The following is a 27,136-nucleotide window of genomic DNA, read 5'->3' on the forward strand; positions in this document are numbered from 1 at the left end:
TGGTGGTGGGCAGGAGGAGAAAAAAACCTCATCATCACAAAAGCAATTGTATTACCTCGTTAATCAAAGTTGCCAAGGGCAACGTTGGAAGTGTGGCGCTAATCCGCCATGTCACACTACACATAGGCAACGCTGCCGTGACACCGCAGCGCCCCACTACGGTAGCGTGCTCCAGCGCCACCTACGGCCACATCCCGCGACACCTTGACGCACGTCTCACCAGCACCACTGCTCGTTACTCCTCAGCATGTGTGGGATTTGTCCATGAATACTTCATATGTGATCAACGTACATGTGTGTATTAGGGTTATACAGTATGTCGGTACTAGTAAACTAACCCAGTACTAATAAATAAAAAACGGTACTATACTCTGTGTGAAAAGTACTGGTTCGCCATATATTTATTTTTTATACGGGCATTACGGCGTGTCGTCACGTCATGATGTTGCTGGTTTTACGAGCAGACAAGCATGTTTGGCAGTCCACACACACACAGAGTACTTACAAGCAGACACAGTGTGTACACAGAAAAGGGAGAATGGACGCATTTTCATCTAAAAACTTTGGATAAATGTGAAGTTATAACACTGAAACACCCTCAGGAAGAGGTGATTTAAGACATGGCTAGCTAGCTAGCAAGTAACATCCATCGGCAGTCGGCAGTGTTTTAGCTATTTCTAAATCAATAATCTTGGTCTCCATGGCGACAAATAAATAAATGATAAATGGGTTGTACTTGTATAGCGCTTTTCTACCTTCAAGGTACTCAAAGCGCTTTGACACTACTTCCACATTTACCCATTCACACACACATTCACACACTGATGGAGGGAGCTGCCATGCAAGGCGCCAACTAGCACCCATCAGGAGCAAGGGTGAAGTGTCTTGCTCAGGACACAACGGACGTGACGAGGTTGGTACTAGGTGGGAATTGAACCAGGGACGCTCGAGTTGCGCACGGCCACTCTCCCCACTGCGCCACGCCGTAAAGTAAGTTTCTTACAAGTGGAGGATGACAAATAGCTAAACAAGCTTCACTACACACCATAGGAGGACACAATAGCTAACCGGCGTCTACACCCGACATCCACTGTAATGATACCAAGTACAATAGTGTACTATCATGATTACATCGACATTTTTTAGTCACAAAATCTTTTTCCTTTTTTTTTTAATTCAGATTATGCTTATAAACTCAGGAAATATGTCCTGGACACATGAGAACTTTGAATATGACCAATGTATGATCCTGTGATTAATTGGTATCGGATCGATACCTAAATTTGTGGTATCATCCAAAACTAATGTAAAGTATCAAACAACAAAAGAATAAGTGATTACAATTTAACAGAAGTTTAGATAAACATTTTCAACAAGAAAGTAAGCAGATAACAGTAAATGAACAAGTAGAATAATAAACCATTTTTACAGTTTGTCCCTCATAATGTTGACAAATTAATAGAATGATAAATGACAATACGTCACTGCATACGTCAGCAGACTTATTAGGAGTCTGTGTTTGTGCACTTACTACTAAAAGACAAGTTGTCTAGTACAGTGGTTCTCAACCTTTGTTCAGTGATGTACCCCTTGTGAACATTTTTTTAATTCAAGTACCACCTAATCAGAGCAAAGCCTTTTTGGTTGAAAAAAAGAGATACAGAAGTAAAATACAGCACTATGTCATCAGTTTCTGATTTATTAAATTGGATAACAGTGCAAAATACTGCTCATTTGTAGTGGTCTTTCTTGAACTATTTGGAAAAAAAGATATAAATATAACTAAAAACTTGTTGAAAAACAAGCAAGTGATTCAATTATGAATAAAGATTTTTTACACATAGAGGTAATCATCAACTTAAAGTGCCCTCTTTTGGGATTGTAATAGAGATCCATCTGGATTCATGAACTTAATTCTAAACATTTCTTCACAAAAAAATACATCTTTAACATCAATATTTATGGAACATGTCCACAAATCTAGCTGTCAACACTGAATATTGCATTTCTTTTCACAGTGTATGAACTTACATTCATATTTTGTTGAAATATTATTCAATAAATATATTTATAAAGGATTTTGAATTGTTGCTATTTTTAGAATATTTTTGAAAAATGTCACATACCACTTGGCATACCTCCAAGTACCCCCAGGGGTACGCGTACCCCCATATGAGAACCACTGGTCTAGTATGTTCACTATTGTATTTAAGGACAAAGTTGCAATAATAAACATATGTTTAATGTACCCTAATATTTTTTGTTAAAATAAAGATGTGTTGCTGTTCCGTTTTTTGCTGTTCCAGTCCATCATAAAGAGAGATAAGAAAGAGATTTTAATAGTGTCCCGAAAAAAGTCTTTCATAAAGGTCATAAAGTCAGGCTAGGCCAGGGAGACACATAGATTTTATCGATACATTCGAGTTCTTTGCCCCTCAGCAGCTTCCGTAGCTTGCTCAGTCTCCTTACACCTTGCAAAAACATGGCGAATACTAACGCTTAACGGAGCGAGACGTTTGTTTTGAAGAAAAGTGTTTTCAGTGGTTTGGTTCTGTAGCAGCAAGCATGGAAGAAATGACTGCATGCTGAAAAGTTTATTTCAAAAGGTAGCAGTACAACACACTTCTTCCAGCATCAGTAACCGGAGCTTATAGTCAAGTGCGGGAAAACTGTTGACGAGGCGAACAAGACGGCAAAAGGAGATATAGTCACTCTGCACACCGTCGAGATGTGTGACTGCCTTCATCCAATTATAGATAGTACTTAATTGATTCCTTCAAGAGAGTTCCCTCAGGAAAATTAAAATTCCAGCAGCATGTACAGAACTGAGATCAAATTTAAAAAGAAAAAGTAAATGTGGGGTATAAATGGAATCAAAATTAAAAAATATTACAATAAGAATAAAAATAAAAAGTAACAATGAGAATAAAAATTGAAGCAAACTAGAGTCCTCTTAATGTTTTACCTATTTGCATACAATGTATAATTAGTGCATTTTTATTTAAATATCTATTTTATTTAAGTTTTAAGTTTGCACATTATTGATCCCGATGTTGGAGATTATCATTTATTTGCTACATTTTTGTTAACGGAAGTAATTTATTCAAGATATTGCTTCCTAGAGGAAGTACTTAATTTAGTTCTTTGAAATAAAAAGTACATTTTTATTTGGTCTAAAAAGAACAACATTATTCATATTAGAATTTTGCTACGAGTAAGATGCAGTGTCGTGTCAATCTGGATTGGGTCATATAAGTACCGACAGTACCAATATGTATTTCTTTGGAAAAGTATCGAAATACATATTGGTACTGTCAGTTTCGGGACATATCGACATTATGTCATGTCCATGGCTTGTTTCTTTTGAGAGGTTCTGAAAAAAAGCTTGATGCAAAGCCAGCGTTTCTCTCAAAGGAAACGGGGTGGAGAGGAGGGGTGATGAAGAAGCGCTGCCTCTAATCTGGATGATATCTCGACATGTTGGCTGTGGCATCGGGCGTCAGATCACAGCTCTTTTAATGTAATTAGTCTGGGATTCGCCTTTCATTACAAACATGATAAAACTCACATCTATTCTTCATCAAGAGAAGGAGGCGAGGGGGAGGGTGCTGATGCTCACTGACTCAGCAGCGCTTTAATGAGGCGAGCTCCTCAGTGGCGGCGAGGTCACAGGAGCCGTGACGGGTCAGAGCGGCCTAGATAAGTTGAGTTTTTAGTGCGATTACAATACTCGTCAAGTTGTGTTGCTCTGGTACGCCACGTGACCAGGTGCCTTTCACACAGAGGCCGTCGGAATGCCGGCGTTAATTGAGTGTGCGTTTACACAATAAGGTACTTCGTTGACGTGTGCGCCAGTGTCTCGGGGAAAGGGTGCCTGAAGTGTGACTTGTGACCCGCAGATGGCAAAAAAGATAGCATAAAACGTAAGCATGACGACATAAGACAAATTAGCATACTTCTAAGATCGCGCCAAGTATTAAAATGCACTAATTTTAGGTGTAAACATACAAAATTACTTGAAAAGCTAACATAAAACGTTTGCAAGATGACATAGGACAAATTAGTATACCGGTACTTCTAAGATAGCGGCAAGTATTACAATGCACTATTTTTTGATGGATACACACAAAATTGGTTAAAAAGCTAACGTAACACTTAAGCATGCTAAGGTTAGCATGATGACATATAGGACCAAGTAGTACACCTCTTAGGTAGCGCCAAGTATTAAAATGCACTATTTTTAGATGTCAACATACAAAAATTTGCACAAACGCTAACATATAGCACTAGCATGCTAATGTTTGCATGACGACATAAGGTGAGTTAACATACTTACAAGATGGCGCCAAATATTAAAATGCATAATTTTTTAGATGTAAGCATACAAAATTTGTTAAAAAGCTAACATAACACTTTAGTATGTTAAGGTTTGCATGATGACATAGGACAAATTAGTGTACTTCTAAGATAGCAGTAAGTATTAAAATGTACTATTTTTAGATGTAAACATACAAAATTACTTTAAAAAGATAACATTAAACTTTAGCATGTTGAGGTTTGCATGATTAAATAGGACAAATTAGTAAACTTATTAGATAGCGCCAAATATTAAAGTGCACTATTTTTAGCTAAAAAAAATTGCTCAAAAGCTAGCATAAAACACTAGCATGCTAATGTTAGCATGATGGCATAAGATAACTTGGTATACTTATGAGATAGCACCAAATATTAAAATGCACAATTTTTAGGTGTAAACATATAAAATTTGTTAAAAAGCTAACAAAACGCTAACATGCTAACGTTAACATGATCCATCCATCCATTCCCACCGCTTGTCCTTTTTAGGGCCGATGACATAAAATAAGTTATAGTACTTCCAAGGTAGCGAAAAGTATTAAAATGCACTAATTTTAGCTGTAAACATACAAAATCAGCCTAACAGCAAACATACTTGGCATACTTCTAAGACAGCGGCGAGTTTCAAAATGTATTTTTATTAGGGATAAACACAAAATTTGCTAAAAAGCGAACATTAAAAACATTAGCATGATGCCATAAGACAAGTTGTAGTACTTCTGAGATCGCACTAAGTCTCAAAATTCAGAATTTTTAGCGATAAACAAATGAGTTGAAAAACTGGCATTGAACGTGTAAGCATGCCAACGTCATCGTGAAACCATAGGACAAGTTAGCATACTTCTAAAATGGCGTCAAGAACTAAAATGCACATTTTTTAGGTTGTATCATAGAAAATTAGCTGAACAGCTAGCATGTCAACATTAGCATGATGATATATGACAAGTATTAAATGCATTATTTTAGGTGTAACTATACATAATTTGCTAAACAGCAGGCATAAAAGATTAGCATGCTAAGGTTCACATGCTAATATAAGAAACGTTAACATACACCCAAGATGGCGCCAAGTATCAAAATCCATGATTGCTAGAGATAAACAAAATTAATTGAAAAACAAGAAAAAACCTTAGCATGATGACATAGGACAAGTTAGCATACTGTATATCCAAGATGGCAACAAGGATTAAACGAAATGAAGGCCCATGTCCGCCTGCAGATAGTAATATATCGTCAAAGGCTTACAATCGTCGATAGTTTGTTTTCGCCTCCTGTCATTTACGGCTTCTAAATATGCGAGGCTCGAAGTGGTGGGCCAGCGAGCGTCTGTTGTCATAGCATCCTGGTCAGTATTTTGACTTTATGAAGAAAAATGCCTTAGGCTTGAGTTGTTTTAGGCCGAAGGGGTCGTCAACCTGAGCAGTTGATCACAAAATTATTAAAAATAAAAAAATATTAATATGACATCAGAGATACCTCCACCCGGGGAGTTAGCACGTATTTTAACTCCCGAGGACACCCTCCCGCCTCGCCAATATTCATACACAAAATCCCCCTGTGAAACAGTCATCAAGCGGCAAAAAAACATTAAGGCAGATCGTTGAAACATTTTCGAGCATCCAACTAACAAGTCGAATACTACAGTCTGTAAACATTGTTTCAAAATATTACAGTCTGTGAACACTGCTCCAAAATACTAGCGTTAGTGAACATTGCTCCAAAGTAAGGATTTTGTGTTGATTTAATGTGCTTACAAAAGTACACATTGACATGTGCAAAGGTAGTAATATATGATAAAACAAGGCGGCACACAGGATAAACCCGCCAGGTGAACACCTCATTTTCCTACTTCCGGCGCTGACGTAAAACAACCATGTGACTCGCGTCCCACATGTGAACAAAAACTACACTACTAAGAATACGGCGGCCATAAACAACTAACTTCTACAGAGTGGTGCCCAAAGTGGCACATTACAAGAAACAAAAGAAAAACAACAGCAAAAATTGGGAAAAAGTTGTGTTGTGTAGAACTACGTCCGGAACAGCAGATAGTTCCACGCGACCGACGAATAATCCTTGATACCACTCGACAAGTCTGTTTTCAATAACGTATAAGGATCTATTCCATTGCACAATTTGATTTTTTTTCTCGTATCTGCTTTTAGTGGTAAGATCTCAGACCTTTGCGTACGCAGATTGTTCACACTTGCTGCACAGTAGTCATGTGGCTTTGGTGGCCCACCACTTTGTCTACTTCCATTTAAAAGTCACGTGACCGAATACAACTTATAAACAAAATTGTAAGCTTTAGACAATTATTATTTTGAAATAGTTGACAAGTTTACATCAACTCTTTGGTGAACGCCATTACTGTCATACTTTTTCACGGTTGTAATTGGAAGGTAAATGACGTTATCATCTTAAGTAATTAACACAAAAGCGTTCACAAAACGATCATGAGAACTTCCTACATCCTTATATACAAAGACGTTTCTTTTGCCTATTCTTCCTTTTTTGTTTAAATTCCTAAACCACTGTTTGACAATTATGTAGAAAAAGAAATTCAACGTGCATATTTTGAGAACAAGACATATTCAGTTGTATGTTGTGATTGTCTGAATCGTATACGTCGTATTGTTGTTGAAATTTTTATTGATTGATTGAAACTTTTATAAGTAGATTGCACGGTACAGTACATATTCCGTACAATTGACCACTGTATGGTAACACCCGAATAAGTTTTTCAACTTGTTTAAGTCGAGGTCCACGTCAATCAATTCATGGTAAAGTTAAAAAGAAAGAAAAGAGCTGATATTTGTCAGCATGATACCACATAATTTCTGCGGTTCGCACAGCCAACCTTGGCGAACATCTTCTCCTATTGTTTTGTTGTATCGAAGCGAGTGCCGTTGCAGGTTGTCATGTTTACGACTACACAGGAAGCTATCTCTCTCTCAGGAAGCAACTAACTAACCAACAAGACGCGATTTTTCGACGTGTGGAAGAAAATTGCAAGTCGGTCGCGCCTGCGCGCACTGAAACAAAAGTTGTGAATGACTGACAGGTGGCTCGCTCTGTTCACGTAATTCCACTGTCGAATAAACATGCTCAGGTTCTGAGTGAGACCCATTGTGTCCGTTTCAAAAGCTCGAGCCAAAGAAAAGAAACAGACGTACACATTAGTTAATTTCATTTTCATTCATTGTTCGATTGACTTATTGCAGGGCTCCAATTTAACCATGGCAACTGTGGGACCGCCCTCGTCATTTGCCGTAATGCCGTAAAAAATTGACCAACATCTGCGGCACCAACATGCCGTGACCGCCCTTGACTTTTTAATGGACTAGGGACGTAACAATAGACAATGTAATGACAATTTGCAATCAAATTCCTGACTGTTAGTAATACGTCACATTTTTTACTTACAGAAAAACAGTCATTTATTATTTCATGTAGGCAACACAAAGTCAAACGCATGCGCACTAGCGGTGTTTGGCTTGATAATCATGGCGGACTAAGGACACGGACTTTGCTCCAGAGATTTCCCCTCGGAGTAAACGGAGCCAAGCGCTTGGTTTAACGTAATTTTCCCTCATCCCGCCGTGCATTTAAGAGCGCACTGCTCTGTTTGGATGGAGTCAGGTGTGGATAATATTGGGGACACTTGCTACCACACTAAAAGTAAAGAGCGAATGAGAAAAATATTTGATGTTGCTTTTATTTTTTCAGTAAAGTGTCCATCAGCTGCTGTGACTGAGAGTTAATGATGTGAGGTCACATGCAGCAGGCGATGTGTCATGAACGTTGTCACAACTTGTTTATAAAATATTTAGTTTGTTTACTGGGATGTTCACTCCTTTATTTAACTGCAAACTACTGGGATGTTCACTCCTTTATTTAACTGCAAACTGTATCAGTGTTCAAATAACATCAATACTAGCTCACATGTTTTGTCATCTCACCGAATTGAGCGAAGGGTGGGAAGATTGTGTATTCGATGTAAGAGGTGTCACTCCTTTTTATTTTTGTTGGCTAAACTGTTGTTGTACTTAACCAAAACAAGATCAAAGCTTGTTTATTAGACTTAATCTTCATTAGCCAAACTGCTTTGTGTTTTATTTTGATATCGAAAAGTAAACACAAGGTTTTTTTTACATCACTTGTTTTTTTCATGTCACAAAGGTGTTACTTCAAAAAACATTCCTGTGATTCAGCACGTTGTTAATGTGTTATTGAGTTGGTTATTTCCTATATAAGTTAAAATTTGAGGCCTGTTATTGACCATCAGTCCAAGTCTACAAATGTATTAATTTCTTGTTGCGTCTGTACATCAACATTAATGTTTTTAATGCCACTTAAGGCCTCAATTTCATGACATTTTTTGCTTTTTAATGACCCACGGAAACCCTCTAACTATAAAAAACATTCTCTTATCCCTTGACTCTATGAAAGTGCTGCACCAAGAAAAAGGTTGACACTTTTAACCCGCATCTTTTTCTCTTAAACTACGCTAAGATGGTTGACATTAGTATATACTGATTTACCGTACTTACCAGACTATAAGCCGCTACTTTTTTCCCAAGATTTGATCCCTGCGGCTTATACAAAGGTGCAGTTAATCAAAGATTTTTTTGGGCAACGCCCAAATGATGGAATGTATTAAGCAAAGAATCTAAGCAATTTACTAAAATTATTTATTTTAAAATGGTCTTCAAAACGTAACCCTTGAACCTTATTGAATATGAGAACATATTTTTCAGCTCATAAAAGATGAATAAAGACATCAATGACTTCAGTCTTGTTTCATCAGCCGTTTTACTGCCGTTGGAAACAAATAAGATGTTTAAATAAATATTTATAAACTATGTAAATATCTCATATATGGTATATATAATCTCTGAGGTGAACCATAAATTACTTAATTATATATTTATGGGTATTAATTATTGTGTATATGGTTATATGTCTTTTTTTGGTATTTAATGTGTTTACCTTTTTATTGTATATTAATTAATTTACAAATTTTTTTCTTTTACAGAGAACAAAAAAAATGGGAGAAAATTGCTATGATACGAAAAAGGGTCGAGTCAAATAAGCTCTGCTTCTTCCTACTCCATTTCGGACATGCTGTAATGAAACAACTGGACATATGTTAAGAACTGCGGCTTACAGTCCGGTGCAGCTAATATATGAACACTTTTCTTCTAAAGTTTAGTGGGTGCGACTTGTACACCAGTCAAGTTTATAGTCCAGAATATACTGTATTTTGGATTGCTTTTTTGTCATCTATAATGCTCAAAATGTATCGGAGCACCCCCCTCATACTTGTAATTTGTTGAAATGCTGGTCTGATTGTGACATTGTCACTGAAGATGACACCTGAATCTTGATGGGCCACGTGAAGTTGCTGACGTAGACGAAAAAGGTGATGTTGGGACTGTTCCGGAAGTCGAAGTTCTCGTTGGAGAAGCTGTCTTTGAACTCCTTGATGTTGCTGCGTGACACAATGGGGATCTCCTCGCCAGTCTGCGTCCCCGCTGGAGTCGACGTCAACAGGGACAAGTCAGCAAGAACGCCATGACGGCATTAATGAGCGTCATAGGGAGGGAGCTCACCTGTGAAGCTGGTGGCCCAGGTGATGTTCAGGTTGAAGTTCTTGGACGCATTTATGAACATATCTAAATCTCGGTTTGGCTGAAAGGGAAGCAGGCAGAAAACTATTAAAAAGGAAAGCAAAAATGTTAGGAAAAAGCATTCCCAGGTAGGCAGTTGTTTCTAAAAACTATGGGTGGCGCTAAACCACCTTAATGAAAGGTAATTTGAGCCAATCACAAGCCTGAAAACAAGTCATTTGATACTGTAATTTGCCTCCATCCATCCATCCATTTTCTACCGCTTATTCCCTTTCGGGGTCGCGGGGGGCGCTGGCGCCCATCTCAGCTACAATTGGGCGGAAGGCGGGGTACACCCTGGACAAGTCGCCACCTCATCGCAGGGCCAACACAGGTAGACAGACAACATTCACACTCACATTCACACACTAGGGCCAATTTAGTGTTGCCAATCAACCTATCCCCAGGTGCATGTCTTTGGAAGTGGGAGGAAGCCGGAGTACCCGGAGGGAACCCACGCATTCACGGGGAGAACATGCAAACTCCACACAGAAAGATCCCGAGCCTGGATTTGAACCCAGGACTGCAGGAACTTCGTATTGTGAGGCAGACGCACTAACCCCTCTGCCATTTAAGTTTATACATATATATGTATATACACATAAACATATATATTTAATCTATATATATATATATATATATATATATATATATATATATATATATATATATATATATATATATATATATACATAATTATATACATGCATATACACATATATACACACATATACACGTGTATATACACACATATATACACACACATATACACGTGTATATACACACATATATATACACACATATACACACGTGTATATATACACACATATACACACGTGTATATACACACATATACACACGTGTATATACACACACATACACATGTGTATATACACACACATACACATGTGTATATACACACACATACACACATGTATATACACACACATACACACGTGTATATACACACACATACACACGTGTATATACACACACATACACACACGTGTATATACACACACATATATACACGTGTATACACACACACATATATACACGTGTATACACACACACATATATACACGTGTATACACACACACATATATACACGTGTATACACACACACATATATACACGTGTATACACACACACATATATACACGTGTATACACACACACATATATACACGTGTATACACACACACATATATACACGTGTATACACACACACATATATACACGTGTATACACACACACATATATACACGTGTATACACACACACATATATACACGTGTATACACACACATATATACACGTGTATACACACACATACATACACGTGTATACACACACACATATACACGTGTATACACACACATATATACACGTGTATACACACACGTGTATACACACACATATATACACACACATATATACACGTGTATACACACACATATATACACGTGTATATACACACATATATACACGTGTATATACACACATATATACACGTGTATATACACACATGTATACACGTGTATAAACACACATGTATACACGTGTATATACACACATATATACACGTGTATATACACACATATATACACGTGTATATACACACATATATACACGTGTATATACACACATATACACGTGTATATACACACATATACACGTGTATATACACACATATACACGTGTATATATACACACATATACACGTGTATATATACACACATATACACGTGTATATATACACACATATACACGTGTATATATACACACATATACATGTATATACACACATATACATGTATATACACACATATACATGTATATATGTGTCTATACGTGTCTATATGTTAAAAACAGGCCCTGAAAGCCAACCATAATTTCGACAGCTTGGAAAAACCAAGAAAGGAGCTCAACATCAGTGAACCATCCTGGAAGAAAATCCAAGAGGTGGTGAAAAAGGCCAGAACAGGATCTGCCCCCGGCCCCAATTGGTATACCCTATAAGATGTATAAGAAATGCCCGATACTCCTTCGGAGGCTGTGGATGCTGTTCCAGAGGATGTGGAAAAAGGGAACCATTCCGTCATGCAGGAAGAAGGCTGTTTTGTGCCAAAGGAAGAGAACTCCTCAACCATAAATCAGTTCCGTACAATATCACTTCTAAACGTAGAAGGCACAATCTTTTTTATTGTACTGGCATGACCTTATACATGACAGAGGGCGGATATGTTGACACCTCTATCCAGAAAGGTGGAATTCCAGTCTTCTCTGGATGCCTGGAACACACTGGAGTTCTCAGTCAGATGGTCCAGAAGGACAAAGCAAGCAAAGGCAACCTGACTGTTGTCTGGCTCGATCTGGCAAACGTCTACTGAGCAATCCCTCACGCCCTCATTCACACTGCACTAGACCAGTGGTTTTCAAATGGGGGTACGCGTACCCCTGGGCGTTCTTGAAGGTATGCCAAAGGGTACGTGAGATTTTTCAAAAATATTCTAAAAATAGAAACAATTACACAATCCTTTATAAATATATTTATTGAATAATACTTCAACAAAATATGAATGTAAGTTCATAAAGTGTGAAAAGAATGCAACAATGCAATATTCAGTGTTGACAGCTAGATTTTTTGTGGACATGTTCCATAAAAATTAAAGATGTATTTTTTTGTGAAGAAATGTTTAGAATTAAGTTCATGAATCCAGATGGATCTCTAATAAAATCCCCAAACAGGGCACTTTAAGTTGATGATTACTTCTATGTGTAGAAATATTTATTCATAGTTAAATCACTTATTTTTCAAAAAGTTTTTAGTTATTTTCATATCCATCCATCCATCCATTTTTTACCGCTTATTCCCTTTTGGGGTTGCGGGGGGCGCTGGCGCCTATCTCAGCTACAATCGGGCCGAAGGCGGCGTACACCCTGGACAAGTCGCCACATCATATCTTTTTTTCCAAATAGTTCAAGAAAGACCACTACAAATGAGCAATATTTTGCACTGCTATACAATTTAATAAATCAGAAACTGGTGACATAGTGCTGTATTTTACTTCTTTATCTCTTTTTTTCAACCAAAAATGCTTTGCTCTGATTAGGGGGTACTAGAATTAAAAAACTTTTCACAGGGGGTACATCACAGAAAAAAGGTTGAAGACCACTGCACTAGACCACATCCCTCTGCACATCAAGGGAATGATAACCAGCTACTTTGGAGGCTTCCAGATACGGTTCAAAACAGCCAATTTCACAACTCAGTGTCAAAACCTGGAAAAGGGAATCTTAACTGGATGCACAATCTCACCCATCTTCTTCATCATGGGTATGAACCTCCTCATAACAGCTGCAGGGAAAGAAGCCATAGGACCAGCAATGGAATCAGGCATTCGACAACCCCCAATAAGAGGTTACGTTACATGGACGATCTCATCGTGACGACCACAACCGATGTGGAGGCGAGATAGGTGCTAACAGTTCTAGACCACATGGCAACATGGTCCAAAATGAAGTTTAAGCCCCAAAAAATCAAGGAGCATGGTGACCCGGAAAAGGTAAACTGACGAACAGGTTCAAGCTGCAAGTGCAAGGAGAAGTAATTCAATCGATTGAGGAGAACCCTATAAAGTGCCTTGGAAAGTAGTTTGACAGCTCAGTTACTGACAGGAACAACATCACCAGTACAGAGAAGGAATGGCTGAGGAGGATTAAAAAAATCAGGACTCCCTGGTAAATTGAAAATATGGCTCTACCAACATGGACTGTAACCAAGACTCATGTGACTGTTGACGGTGTATGACATCCCTTTGACATGCATAGAAGGAATGGAGAGAAAGATCAATAAGAACCTCAGAAAATGGCAATGAATGCCTCCAAGCTTTACTTCAGTAGGCCTCTACATAAAATCAGAACAGGTCCAGCTTCCCTTGTCATCCGTGGTGGAGGAATTCAAGATAGCAAAGTGCAGAGTCTTAATGACATACAGAGACACCCAGGACGAACAAGTCAGACACGCAGGCATCACTACGAGATCAGGACGCAAGCTGACGCAAGCTGACACATCTTTTGCACAAGCTGAGAGCATGTTGAGGCTATGTGTTATCATAGGATCGCCATGCACAGGAAGTCAAGGTCTTGGAACCTCCCATGTCCAACAGGGGAGTAAAGCAGAACCCAGGGAAAGAAGAGCTATGATCCAGGAGGAAGTACAAAACCTGAAAGAGGAAGGTCGGAAAGCTGTGTCCCAGGGAGCCTAGACCAAATGGGACCTCCCTGAGAGAAAGATCACGTGGGCAGATCTATGGAAGCTGGAACCATTCTGCATCTCTTTCTTGCTGAGATCAGTGTTTGACACACTCCCGCCTCCAACAAACTTGCACAGATGGGGCATGAGAGAGGATCCACTATGCAAGCTTTGCGGGTGGAAGGGTACCATGGCGCACATCCTGTCAAGGTGTAAAACAACACTCACCCAAAGGAGATACAGATGGCGTCATGACAAGGTGCTCATGACACTGGCTAACACCCCGGAGCAGCAGAGATGCGAGAAACGGCAACCACAAGGGAGAACAAGATCAATCCAGTTTGTGAGGGAGGGAGAAAAGCCATCAACCACAGCAAATTCAAGGAAGAGCCTATTGCAAATGGCCCGTTCTTGGGACATGAAGGTAGACCTGGGGGAAAGGCTGCAGTTCCCCCAGGTTGTCCAGACAACCCTGAGACCGGATGTGGTGCTGTGGTCTGAAGAGGCAAAGAAGATCATTCTCTTGGAACTCACAGTCTCATGTGAAGAAGGGTCCGACCAAGCCTTTGAAAGTTAAAGTGCCAAATACCAGGACCTTTTGAATGACTGCAGGGGAAAAGGATGGCAGGCATGGCTGTTCCCGGTCAAGGTCGGCTGCAAAGGATTCCCTGCCCAATCGGTAAGGAGAATGCTCACAGCCTTTGGAATAACAGGGAAGCAGAGAAAGACAGCAGTTCGCAGGATGGGGGAGGCAGCAGAGAGAGCCTTTTGCTGGTTATGGAGCAGGAGAAACAAGATGAGCTGGAAGCCAGGAGAAGGATATAGGCAGTGACTGGGCCACCACTGGTAGGGTTTTACGGTTCAGGGTCGAAACACCCAATGACCGCTGGATACCGTCTGATGATATCAAGTCCTCATTAACAAGGCTCCATTCACCTAAGGTGACTGAAGAGGAAAGCATCTCTGGATGTAAAACAATCATTGTATATACGTGTATATACACATGTATATACACGTATATTTACACACGTATACACACACATACGTATATACATATATAAACATATACACACATATATATGTACACACACACACACACACACACACACACAAAAGAGACGAGAGGTAGTAAATGGAAGGATGGATTAAACCCCCCCAAATAAAAAAAATCTAATATTCAGGAAAAGGGATAATAACAACAATGAATCTTTCAGGAATAATGCAAGTAGTCTGATTGCAGACTTTCAACAGTTGATTGTAAGATATCGTTTACATCTGATTATATGTTTCCAGAAACTTGTTCACTAGTCCCTGATTTCCCGGGCTGGTAGTTTTGTTCCTCAAATGCATTTCACTGTTGCTAAGCAACCACTTGAAAGGGTGCTGACACGTTAGCTTTTCAGAGGCTAGCGGCACTTAAAACTTGTTTTTTTCCAGAGTTCAAGTTGGTGTCAGCAGAGTAATTTTGTCGTTGTGATAATGGTACCTGGTCAAAAAGACTTTACGTTTGTCCCAAAACTATTAATGTATTAATAATAATGTTAAAATAAACCAAATAATAACAAATGGTGAAATAAAAAAGTGAACAAAAAGCAAATAGAGCACAGACATGCGCTAGGCTCCATAATAGTATCCCGTTTTGGACATTTCCTGAGGGTTCATTATAATCCACCAATAACTTTTTGAGATTTCTACAGCGGAATGAAAGAAACGGAGTAAAGCCTCTCGTCGGTTATCCACACTCTTTTTCGATATGGGTTGGCTAACATATACACGCACATAAGTTTAGGCTCGTAATGTAAACATAAGGTAACATAGTAGAATGATCTAAGTAAGGGACAAAATGTAATCAATTGCCTCTGATCCCTGATCCCGTTGTATTGGTATTTCTATCTACATGAATACATCAGATTTAGAGTTAGCCTGTTAGCTTTCGGTTCACTCAGGTTGAGGCCAATAACTACAAAAATACTTTAACAGCAGGTAACAAAGTAAATACCGTAAACTCCGGACTAAAAGCCGCTAGTTTTTTCCTACACTTTGAACCAAGTGGCTTTTAGAATGGTGCGGTTAAATTATGGATATTTCTCGGCCATAATACAAAAAGAAAAACAAAAACAAAAAACAAATACACTGAGACGGTGCTTTGTTGTTTGTGCTATTGTGCAATCTTTTGGACAAATTAGCTCACTGCACACGCTGCAATGTCCTTCGATTAAATGCTTTCGACCGAAAGGACAGTGCTGTTTCATCTTCGAGCAGTCTATAGCGTATCAACTCGTATGGATTCATCATTCGTAATTTCAAGCAATGTTTGTAAGTTTTACGATATAACTAAAACAGTCCCATGTGTGATGTCTGTAGGAGTGTTTTCATTCATATTTGTACTTGCTATCGTAATGTAATGATTCTGGCCTCGTTAACATCAACTAATTTGCTAACATGTTTGCGAGGGTCTGTGGTAGCATTTAAAACTAAGCATTGTTTTTATATTGTTTCAGTTTCAAAAATTCCTCATTGAATTCACCAAAATGTCACCGTGGAGTTATTGAGTCTGTTAGCTAATTGGAGAGCTAGCTGGTGCAGCTAATGGGTCCATGACGACGACTTCTGTTTTGTTTGACTTTGATCATCCACAAAGTTACATGAGGCCCCAGGAACTTATTGCACTATTGTATTATTTCATTACTGTCAAGGAAATATAGTTATATTTGTGTTCAATGACAAGAGATACGCTCAAAAGTGTTGTCATGTGAAACACTCACCTCCTCTGGCGTGGCCACAAAGTTGATGGCGGTGTAGTAGCGGTCGTCCTCCTGCGACAGGCTGAAGGTGAACTGGTAATCGATGAGCAGAGTGTCTGTGTGGAACCATCCCAGACAATGCCACAGGATTAACAAAGAAATAAAATGATGATTAAAAAACTGGTTTGTTTATTAGAAGTGACGACTGCTTTAACATGTTTGTGTTTGGGTCATTCATCTACATGTAGTATTTACTGCTTTGTCAAGATTCAAAATTGTGATTTCCACAATTTTATTAAAAAAAATATTCATTTGACACCACTAAAATTTAAATCGTCTTAAACCAGGGCTGTCTAAACTTTTTGACTTGGGGGCATGTAACATACATATAAACCAAAAAATATATATATATATAAAAAAAAAATATATATATATATATATATATATATATATATATATATATATATACACAGTGGGGCAAAAAGTATTTAGTCAGCCACCGTTTGTGCAAGTTCTCCCACTTAAAATTATGACATAGGTCTGTAATTGTCATCCTAGGTACACTTCAACTGTGAGAGACAGAATGTGAAAAAAGAAATCCAGGAATTCACATTGTAGGAATTTTAAAGAATGTATTTGTAAATTATGGTGGAAAATAAGTATAGAAGACTATTTCATCGATTCTGTCATTGATGGCACAGTCAAACTGCTCAGGTTGGTTACTGGCCAGCACCAGCATGAACCTTTTGCTCTGTTCTCCACACACACGCACACACATGCACGCACACACAGAAACACTGCCCAACTTTGTTCTCTTGCAAGGTTTTTTTCTGTGTGTGTGTGTGTGTGTGTGTGTGTGTGTGTGTGTGTGTGTGTGTGTGTGTGTGTGTGTGTGTGTGTGTGTGTGTGTGTGAGTGTGTGTGAGAGTATATATATACATACATATATATATATATATATATATATATATAATTTTTTTTTTATTACCTACAAATACAAACATATACATGTATGTACGTATATATTATATATTGGGGACGGCGTGGCGCAGTGGAAGAGTGGCCGTGCGCAACCCGAGGGTCCCTAGTTCAATCCCCACCTAGTACCAACCTCGTCAAGTCCGTTGTATTCTGAGCAAGACACTTCACCCTTGCTCCTGATGGGTGCTGGTTAGCGCCTTGCATGGCGGCTCCCTCCATCAGTGTGTCAGCATAACATAACAACAACAAGAGTGTGTTGTTGCCGGTGCTGTAGCCGTGGCTAACAAACGAGCTTGCTCGGTGACTAACTAACGACCCCATGTCTATGGATTGGGATCATTTTAAAGTTTTTCTGACGGATACAAAACTGGCAATTTGCAATGACTGCAAAAAGTTGGTTATGCGAGGGGGAACCAAGACGTCTTCCTTTAATACAAGCAACTAGATCTCCCACCTCTTCAAGAATCATAAGGAGATACACGAATACCAGCGGAAGATGGATGAAAAGCAAACACCGAAAAAATGTAGTACCACACAGTTGTCGCTTAAAGACTCCGCAGAGAAAAAACAAAAATACAACAAAAACCACCCCAGTGCAAAAGCTCACATTGTGGTCAGGGACAACGCACTCAGTATGGCAAAAGCTACGGTGGCTAGTCTGCTCTGCATGGCGCACACTTTGCAGCTTATGGTGAATGGAGGTGCACTGTCTCAACGCAGCATTTCAGAAGCTCTGGCTGACTGGTAGACCACTTCAAGCACCTACCAGTAGCTATTGTTTATTTTATTACTCTAGTATACTATGGACTGAAGTTGTGTGCCTTCATTGTTTTTGTAGCTGTTGTTTTGAGGCATGTTTAAACAAAATAAAAAATAATACACTTTGTGAAAGTCAAAGTATAGTATTTCCCATAGTTGTAGTGGGTATCAGGATTATCTCAGGGAGAGCATGTCCAAAATTCCAAGCTGCTGTTTTGAGGCATGTTAAAAAAAATAATGCAGTTTGTGACTTAAGCTGGACTGGACTGTTAACACGGACCACTTGTACAGGAAAGGACAGAGCAAGCTGTACTTCCTCAGGAGGATACACTCCTTCAACATCTTTGAAGGAGTGTGTGGTGGGGGGTGGTGGGGGGGGGGCGTGGGGGGGGGGGGGGGCAACTCAAGACTGGAGAAACTGATCAGGCGGGCTGGTCTCACTGGTGATGGTGGCAGAGAAGAGGACTGTGGAAAAACTTGTGAGCATCCTGGATGATGCCAGTCACCCTCTGCATACCGTTATCAGTAGCCAGAGGAGCCTGTTCAGTGCTAGACTGCTTTATCCCAAGTGCAGTACTAGGATGACAGGGGATGCAAAACAATAACAGTGCAATAGTTCTGTACTGCCTAGTTTCTCTTGTTATATTCTTATTTTACTGTTATATTTTTATTCCCATTGTTGCTTTTTATTTGTATTCTTATTGTAATATTTTTCTATTTTGTTTTCATTTATACCCCCATTATTTACTTTTTAAATTGATCTCACCTCCGTACACTGCTGCTGGAATTTTAACTTTCCTGAAGGAACTCTCCGGAAGGAATCGATATACATATACAATGGGGCAAAACAGTATTTAGTCAGCCACCGATTGTGCAAGTTCTCCCACTTAAAATGATGACAGAGGTCTGTAATTTTCATCACAGGTACACTTCAACTGTGAGAGACAGAATGTGAAAAAAGAAATCCAGGAATTCACATTGTAGGAATTTTAAATAATTTATTTGTAAATTATGGTGGAAAATAAGTATTTGGTCACTTCAAACAAGGAAGATCTCTGGCTCTCACAGACCTGCAACTTCTTCTTTAAGAAACTTTTCTGTCCTCCACTCGTTACCTGTATTAATGGAACCTGTTTGAACTCGTTATCTGTATAAAAGACACCTGTCCACAGCCTCAAACAGTCAGACTCCAAACTCCACTATGGCCAAAACCAAAGAGCTGTCGAAGGACACCAGGAAAAGAATTGTAGACCTGCACCAGACTGGGAAGAGTGAATCTACAATAGGCAAGCGGCTTAGTGTGAAAAAATCAACTGTGGGAGCAATTATCAGAAAATGGAAGACATAAAAGACCACTGATAATCCCCCTCGATCTGAGGCTCCACGCCAGATCTCATCCCGTGGGGTCAAAATGATCATGAGAACGGTGAGCAAAAATCCCAGAACCATACGGGGGTACCTGGTGAATGACCTGCAGAGAGCTGGGACTAAAGTAACAAAGGTTACCATCAGTAACACACTACGCCGACAGAGAATCAAATCCTGCAGTGCCAGACGTGTCCCCCTGCTTAAGCCAGTGCATGTCCAGGCCCGTCTGAAGTTTGCCAGAGAGCACACCATGGATGATACAGCAGAGGATTGGGAGAATGTTATGTGGTCAGATGAAACCAGAACGTTTTGTATAAACTCAACTCGTCGTGTTTGGAGGAAGAAGAATACTGAGTTGCATCCCAAGACCACCAAACTTACTGTGAAGCATGGGGGTGGAAATATCATGCTTTGGGGCTGTTTTTCTGCTAAGGGGACAGGAAGACTGATCCGTGTTAAGGAAAGAATGAATGGGGCCATGTATCGTGAGATTCTGAGCCAAAACCTCCTTCCATCAGTGAGAGCTTTGAAGATGAAACGTGGCTGGGTCTTCCAGAATGACAATGATCCCAAACACACAGCCCGGGCAACGAAGAAGTGGCTCAGTAAGAAGCATTTGAAAGTCCTGGAGTGGCCTAGCCAGTCTCCAGACCTCCACCCCATAAACAAATCTGTGGAGTGAGTTGAAAGTCTGTCTTGCTTGGCGACAGCCCCAAAACATCACTGCTCTCTAGATCTGCATAGAGGAATGGGCCAAAATACCAGCTACTGTGTGTGCAAACCTGGTAATAACCTATAGTAATCCTTTGACCTCTGTTATTGCCAACAAATGTTATATTACAAAGTATTGAGTTTAATTTTTGTTATTGACCAAATACTTATGTTCCACCATAATTTACAAAGAAATTCTTTAAAATTCCTACAATGTGAATTCCTGGATTTTTTTTTCACATTCTGTCTCTCACAGTTGAAGTGTACCTATGATAAAAATTACAGACCTCTGTCATCATTTTAAGTGGGAGAACTTGCACAATCGGTGGCTGACTAAATACTTTTTTGCCCCACTGTATATATATATATATGTATATATACATATATATAAATATGTACATGTGTGTATGTGTATATATGTATGCATATATATATATATATATATATATATGTATATATATATATATACTTATGTATATATGTAAGTATGGCTATATATGTTTATATATATATATATGTACAAACCCTGTTTCCATATGAGTTGGGAAATTGTGTTAGATGTAAATACTTTGTAAACGGAATACAATGATTTGCAAATCATTTTCAACCCATATTCAGTTGAATATGGTACAAAGACATCATATTTGATGTTCAAACTGATAAAAAAATATTTTTGGAAAATAATCATTAACTTTAGAATTTCATGCTAGCAACACGTGACAAAGAAGTTGGGAAAGGTGGGAATAAATACTGATAAAGTTGAGGAATGCTCATCAAACACTAATTTGGAACATCCCACAGGTGTGCAGGCTAATTGGGAACAGGTGGGTGCCATGATTGGGTAAAAAAACAGTTTCCCAAAAAATGCTCAGTCTTTCACAAGAAAGGATGGAGCGAGGTACACCCCTTTGTCCACAACTGCGTGAGCAAATAGTCAAACAGTTTAAGAACAACGTTTCTCAAAGTGCAATTGCAAGAAATTTAGGATTTCAAAAACTACGGTCCATAATATATCAAAAGGTTTGGAGAATCTGGAGGAATCCCTCCACGTAAGCGGCATGACCGGAAACCAACATTGAATGACCGTGACCTTCGATCCCTCAAAATTCGACATCAATCTCTAAAGGATATCACCACATGGGCTCAGGAACACTTCAGAAAACCACTGTCACTAAATACAGTTTGTCGCTACATCTGTAAGTGCAAGTTAAATCTCTACTATGCAAAGCGAAAGCAATTTATCAACAACATCCAGAAACGCCGCCTGCTTCTCTGAGCTCGAGATCATCTAAGATGGACTGATGCAAAGTGGAAAAGTGTTCTGTAGTCTAACAAGTCCACATTTCAAATTGTTTTTGGAAATATTCGACATCGCGTCATCTGGACCAAAGGGGAAGCGAACCATCCAGACTGTTATCGACGCAAAGTTCAAAAGCCAGTATCTGTGATGGTATGGGGGTGCATTAGTGCCCAAGGCATGGGAAACTTACACATCTGTGTATGCAGCTTTTGGAACAACATATGCTTCGATCTAAGCGCTGTCTTTTTCATGGACGCCCTGCTTATTTCAGCAAGACATTGCCAAGCCACATTCAGCACGTGTTATAACAGCGTAGCTTCGTAAAAAAATAGTCCGGGTACTTTCCTGGCGCGCCTGCAGTCCAGACCTGTCTCCCATCGAAAATGTGTAGTGCATCTTGAAGCGTAAAATACGACAGCGGAAACTCCAGACTGTTGAACGACTGAAGCTCTACATAAAACGAGAACGGGAAATAATTCCACTTTCAAAGATTCAACAATTAGTTTCCTCAGTTCCAAAATGTTTATTCAGTGATGTTATAAGAAAAGGTGATGTAACACAGTGGTGAACATGCTCTTCCCCAATTACTTTGGCATGTGTTGCAAAAATTGAAATTCTAAGTTAATCATTTCCCCCAAAAATTTAGTTTAGGAGTTTGAACATCAAATATCTTGTCTTTGTAGTGCATTCAATTGAAAATGGGTTGAAAAGGATTTGCAAATCATTGTATTCCGTTTATATTTACATCTAACACAATTTCCCAACTCAAATGGAAACAGGGTTTGTATACATACTGTATATATACGTGTGTATATACAAACCCTGTTTCCATATAAGTAGGGAAATTATGTTAGATGTAAAAATAAGCGGGATATAATGATTTGCAAATTATTTTCAACCAATATTCAGTTGAATATGCTACAAAGGCAACGTATTCGATGTTCAAACTGATAAACATTTTTTGGTTTGCAAATAATCATTAACTTTAGAATTTGATGCCAGCAACACATTACAAAGAAGTTGGGAAAGGTGGCAATAAATATTGATAATAGATTGCAAAGGCAAGATACTTAACGTTTGAACTGGTCAACTTTGTTTTTTTTTTTTGCAAATATTAGCTAATTTGGAATTTGATGCCTGCAACATGTTTCAAAAAAACTGGCACAAGTGGTAGAAAAGACTGAGAAAGTGGAGAAATGCTCATCAAACACTTATTTGGAACATCCCACAGGTGTGCAGGCTAATTGGGAACAGGTAGGTACCATGATTGGGTATAAAAGCACCTTGCATGAAATGCTAAGTAATTTGTAAGCAAATTGTCGAACAGTTTTAGAACATTTCTCAATGAGCTATTGCAAGGAATTTAGAGATTTTACCATCTACGGTCTGTAAAATCATCAAAAGTTTCTGAGAATCTAGAGAAATCACTGCACGTAAGGGATGATATTACAGACCTTTGATCCCTCAGGTGGTAATGCATCAAAAACCAACATCAGTGTGTAAAGGATATCACCACATGGGCTCATGAACACTTCATAAAAACACTGTCAGAAACTACACTTGGTCGCTACATCTGTAAGTGCAAGTTAAAACTCTACTATGCAAAGCAAAACCCATTTATCAACAACACCCAAAAACACAGCCAGCTTTGCTGGGCCCGAGCTCATCTAAGATGGACTGATGCAAAGTGGAAAAGTGTTCTGTGGTCTGACAAGTCCACATTTCAAATTATATTTGGAAACTATGGATGTGGTGTCCTCCGGCACAAAGAGGAAAATAACCATCCGGATTGTTATAGGCGCAAAGTTCGAAAGCCAGCATCTGTGATAGTATGGGTGTGTATTAGTGCCCAAGGCATGGGTAGCTTACACATCTTTGAAGGCACCATTAATGCTGAATGGTCCATACAGGTTTTGGAGCAACGTATGTTGTCATCCAAGCAACGTTATCATGGACGCCCCTGTTTATTTCAGCAAGACAATGCCAAGCCACGTGTTACAAAAGTGTGTTTTCGTAGCAAAAGAGTGTGGGTACTTTCCTGGCCCTTCTGCAGTCCAGACCTGTCTCCCATCAAAAATGTGTGGCGCATTATGAAGCGTGAAATACAACAGCGGAGACCCCAGACTGTTGAACGACTAAAGCTCTAAGTAAAACAAGAATGGGAAAGAATTCCACTTTCAAAGCTTCAACAATTAGTTTTTTTAGTCCCCAAACATTTATTGAGTGTTGTTAAAAGAAAAGGCGAGGTAACAGTGGTGAACAGGCCCTTTCCCAACTACTTTGGCACGTTTTGCGGCCATGAAATTCTTTTTTTTTTTTGTCCTTTCCAGCTTCTCAGGCAAATCATATAGTTGATGTAGATGCCCATATCGTCTGTTCAGATTTACTTTACAAAAGAGAAGTGTAAGATACTTCTCTTGTTGTCTTATTTGAATGTGACTTTATTAAATGTATTTATATTATCATTTGGTGCAGCCGGGCCGGAGCAGGAGGGGATAGAAAGAGAAAAAAAGGAAGACAGAGGGGGAAATTGTGGGGATAAGAGGGGGATTAGACAGAGAGACAAAAACAACAACAGCAAATACAACAATAACAACAACAATAGAACAACACCAGCACATACATAATATGTACAAATATGATCGTAAAAGTGATAGCAAATAAACAGTTAGTGAAATAAATAATATAGTAATGACAATGAGCATTTTTACACTAAAACTGGAGCAATACAAATACCAATAGAAAAAGCGCTATTGATCATGAACAAAACCAATAGATTACCTCTATTATCAACAATAAAGTTGTCCAAATGCAACGATACGTATACATAATGATAGCTAGAAAGATAATAAAAAAAAGAATTAAAAAAAAAAGAAGAAGGAATACCGAAAGATGAAAGGGAAGAGAGAGAGGCAACCTATATTAATCTTGTAGATTGTTATAGTAACAATGGTTTAAGCTCTGTCAATATGCCTTGTGTTACCCAGTTTACCCTAGGGCAACAGCATTGATATATGTTTGATGAAACATGATTATGTGCATGAGTGTATGTATGTATATGTACTTGTATATGAACAGAATGTGTATATGAATGTTTGTACAGTAAATGTATATGTACAGTATATGTATGTTTGTACAGTGAATGTATATGTACAGTATATGTATGTTCGTACCGTGAATGTGCGGGTGGATGGACGTACTTGGAGTATGTAGGTATGTACTGTATTTGTGTATGTATGTGGGAGCGTAGTAACAATGTATGGACGTTTGTATGTATGAGTAACGGGGTGTGCTGTGTTAGTATATGTGTGTTTGTATGTACAATATATATGACCCCTAGTGTGCGTGGGAGCCAGAGTGCGGACCCAGCCGCCCAGAGAGCCCAACCCAAACAGCAGGTGTGGCGCCCAGGCAACCAGGGACCACCCGCCCCACGTAGCCAGGCCGGCCGGCGGCGGGAACCCCAGAGCCCGGCCCACCGCGCCGCCCGGAAGAGCCGGCAGCAGGCCGCAGACAGATGCTCCCGCCAGAGGACAGGGCACGAGAGAAGCAGCGGACGGCCAGACCCCAAGCCAGCGAGAAAGAACCCCCCACACGGGCAGAAAGACGGGACGCCCCGCCCGGGGGAACCCAGAGACTCCCCGCAGCCGGACGGGAAGACCACCCCCGCCCCACCAGCACCTGGGCCCCCCAGACCCCACCCCCACCCCCGGGAGCACGGCGCGGCCCACACCAGGCCACCCCACCCGAGCCGGCCGTCACAGGACCACCCAGCGCAGGGCCGCGGGGACCACCCACCCCACCTGCAGGGACCCCAACGATGGAGATGGAACAACCAGCAACCGCCCTGTCGAAGTCCCCCCCCTGAGGGAGGGGACAAAAGTAAAAAAAATTTAAAACAAAACAAAAAAAAACAAAATAAATAAATTAAATTATATATATATATATATATATGAAGATGAAGTAGTCTTGTGATTTTTTCCCACACCTACATATTGCGCTCTACCACGGTATCGAGCACTATTCTCCGGATAATCCAATCAAGACATATTCCGCTCCAAATTGACATTTGTTGAGCACTGTACGACGATCCGAAATGGAAAAGTTCAGCATCGACTACTCCACGAAGAACATTCCCATACCCGCGCAGAAGGACTACAAGCAAAGACTCATAGAAAAGACGGAACACTTCCTAAGAAGGATGCGGTGGAAAGCACACTTTTTCCTCCACCCTGAAACAAAAGGAACGCAAAAGGAAACTTACGGATTCAAATCTACCAAGAACCCACCCACAGTCAAGGAATTAAAGGACTTTGAGAACGACATGCTCAAAATGATACAATCAGTCAAATTTAAGCCAGTCCGCAACCCATTCCTCACCAAGCTGAAAAATGACACGGAGCGCATCAAGAAAGTAAGCAACCTCATCATAGCCGCCGATAAAACCACAAACTTCTACAGAATGGACATACCAGAACATAACTCTTTACTGGACAAAAGCATCACCAAATCATACAAAAAAGCGCAACCCAACACTTTACAGAACATCCACCTGGAAAACAAGCGGATCGCAACCGAACTGGACATTGAGGACAGGGTGGACGCCACAGCCAACAAAGAAGCATTCATCACACTGAAGGACCACAAACCCAACTTCGCAAATAACCCAACATGCCGACTAATAAACCCAACTAAATCCGAAATAGGAAAAATCAGCAAAATAATCCTGGACAGAATCAACGCAAAAATCAAGGACAAAACACCACTCAACCAATGGAGAAATACAGCAGCAGTAATCAAATGGTTCAACAACATCCAAGACAAACAACAACACAACTTTATCTCCTTCGACATCGAAGAATTTTACCCTTCCATCACGCAAGACCTACTGACCCAAGCACTAAACTTCGCCTCGGACTACGACTCAATCACAGGCAACGAAAGAAACATCATCATCCACGCAAAGAACTCCATACTCATCCACAACAGT

General features: G+C 39.6%; 1 protein-coding gene across 1 annotated transcript in view; it reads right to left on the reverse strand.

The window, feature by feature from the left end:
- The window catches only part of atrn (attractin), a 192,178-nt gene that overhangs the window by 85,533 nt on the left and 79,509 nt on the right, over window positions 1-27,136 (reverse strand). Inside the window, exons 22-24 of the mRNA XM_061894846.1 lie at window positions 17,050-17,144; window positions 9,972-10,050; window positions 9,736-9,893 (exon numbers count right to left, since the gene is read on the reverse strand). Of these exons, the coding sequence (XP_061750830.1) occupies window positions 9,736-9,893; window positions 9,972-10,050; window positions 17,050-17,144 (332 nt within the window). The remainder of the gene's footprint in view (window positions 1-9,735; window positions 9,894-9,971; window positions 10,051-17,049; window positions 17,145-27,136) is intronic.

This window comes from Nerophis ophidion, linkage group LG03, assembly GCF_033978795.1.
Source record: "Nerophis ophidion isolate RoL-2023_Sa linkage group LG03, RoL_Noph_v1.0, whole genome shotgun sequence".
Classification (NCBI taxonomy): domain Eukaryota; kingdom Metazoa; phylum Chordata; class Actinopteri; order Syngnathiformes; family Syngnathidae; genus Nerophis; species Nerophis ophidion.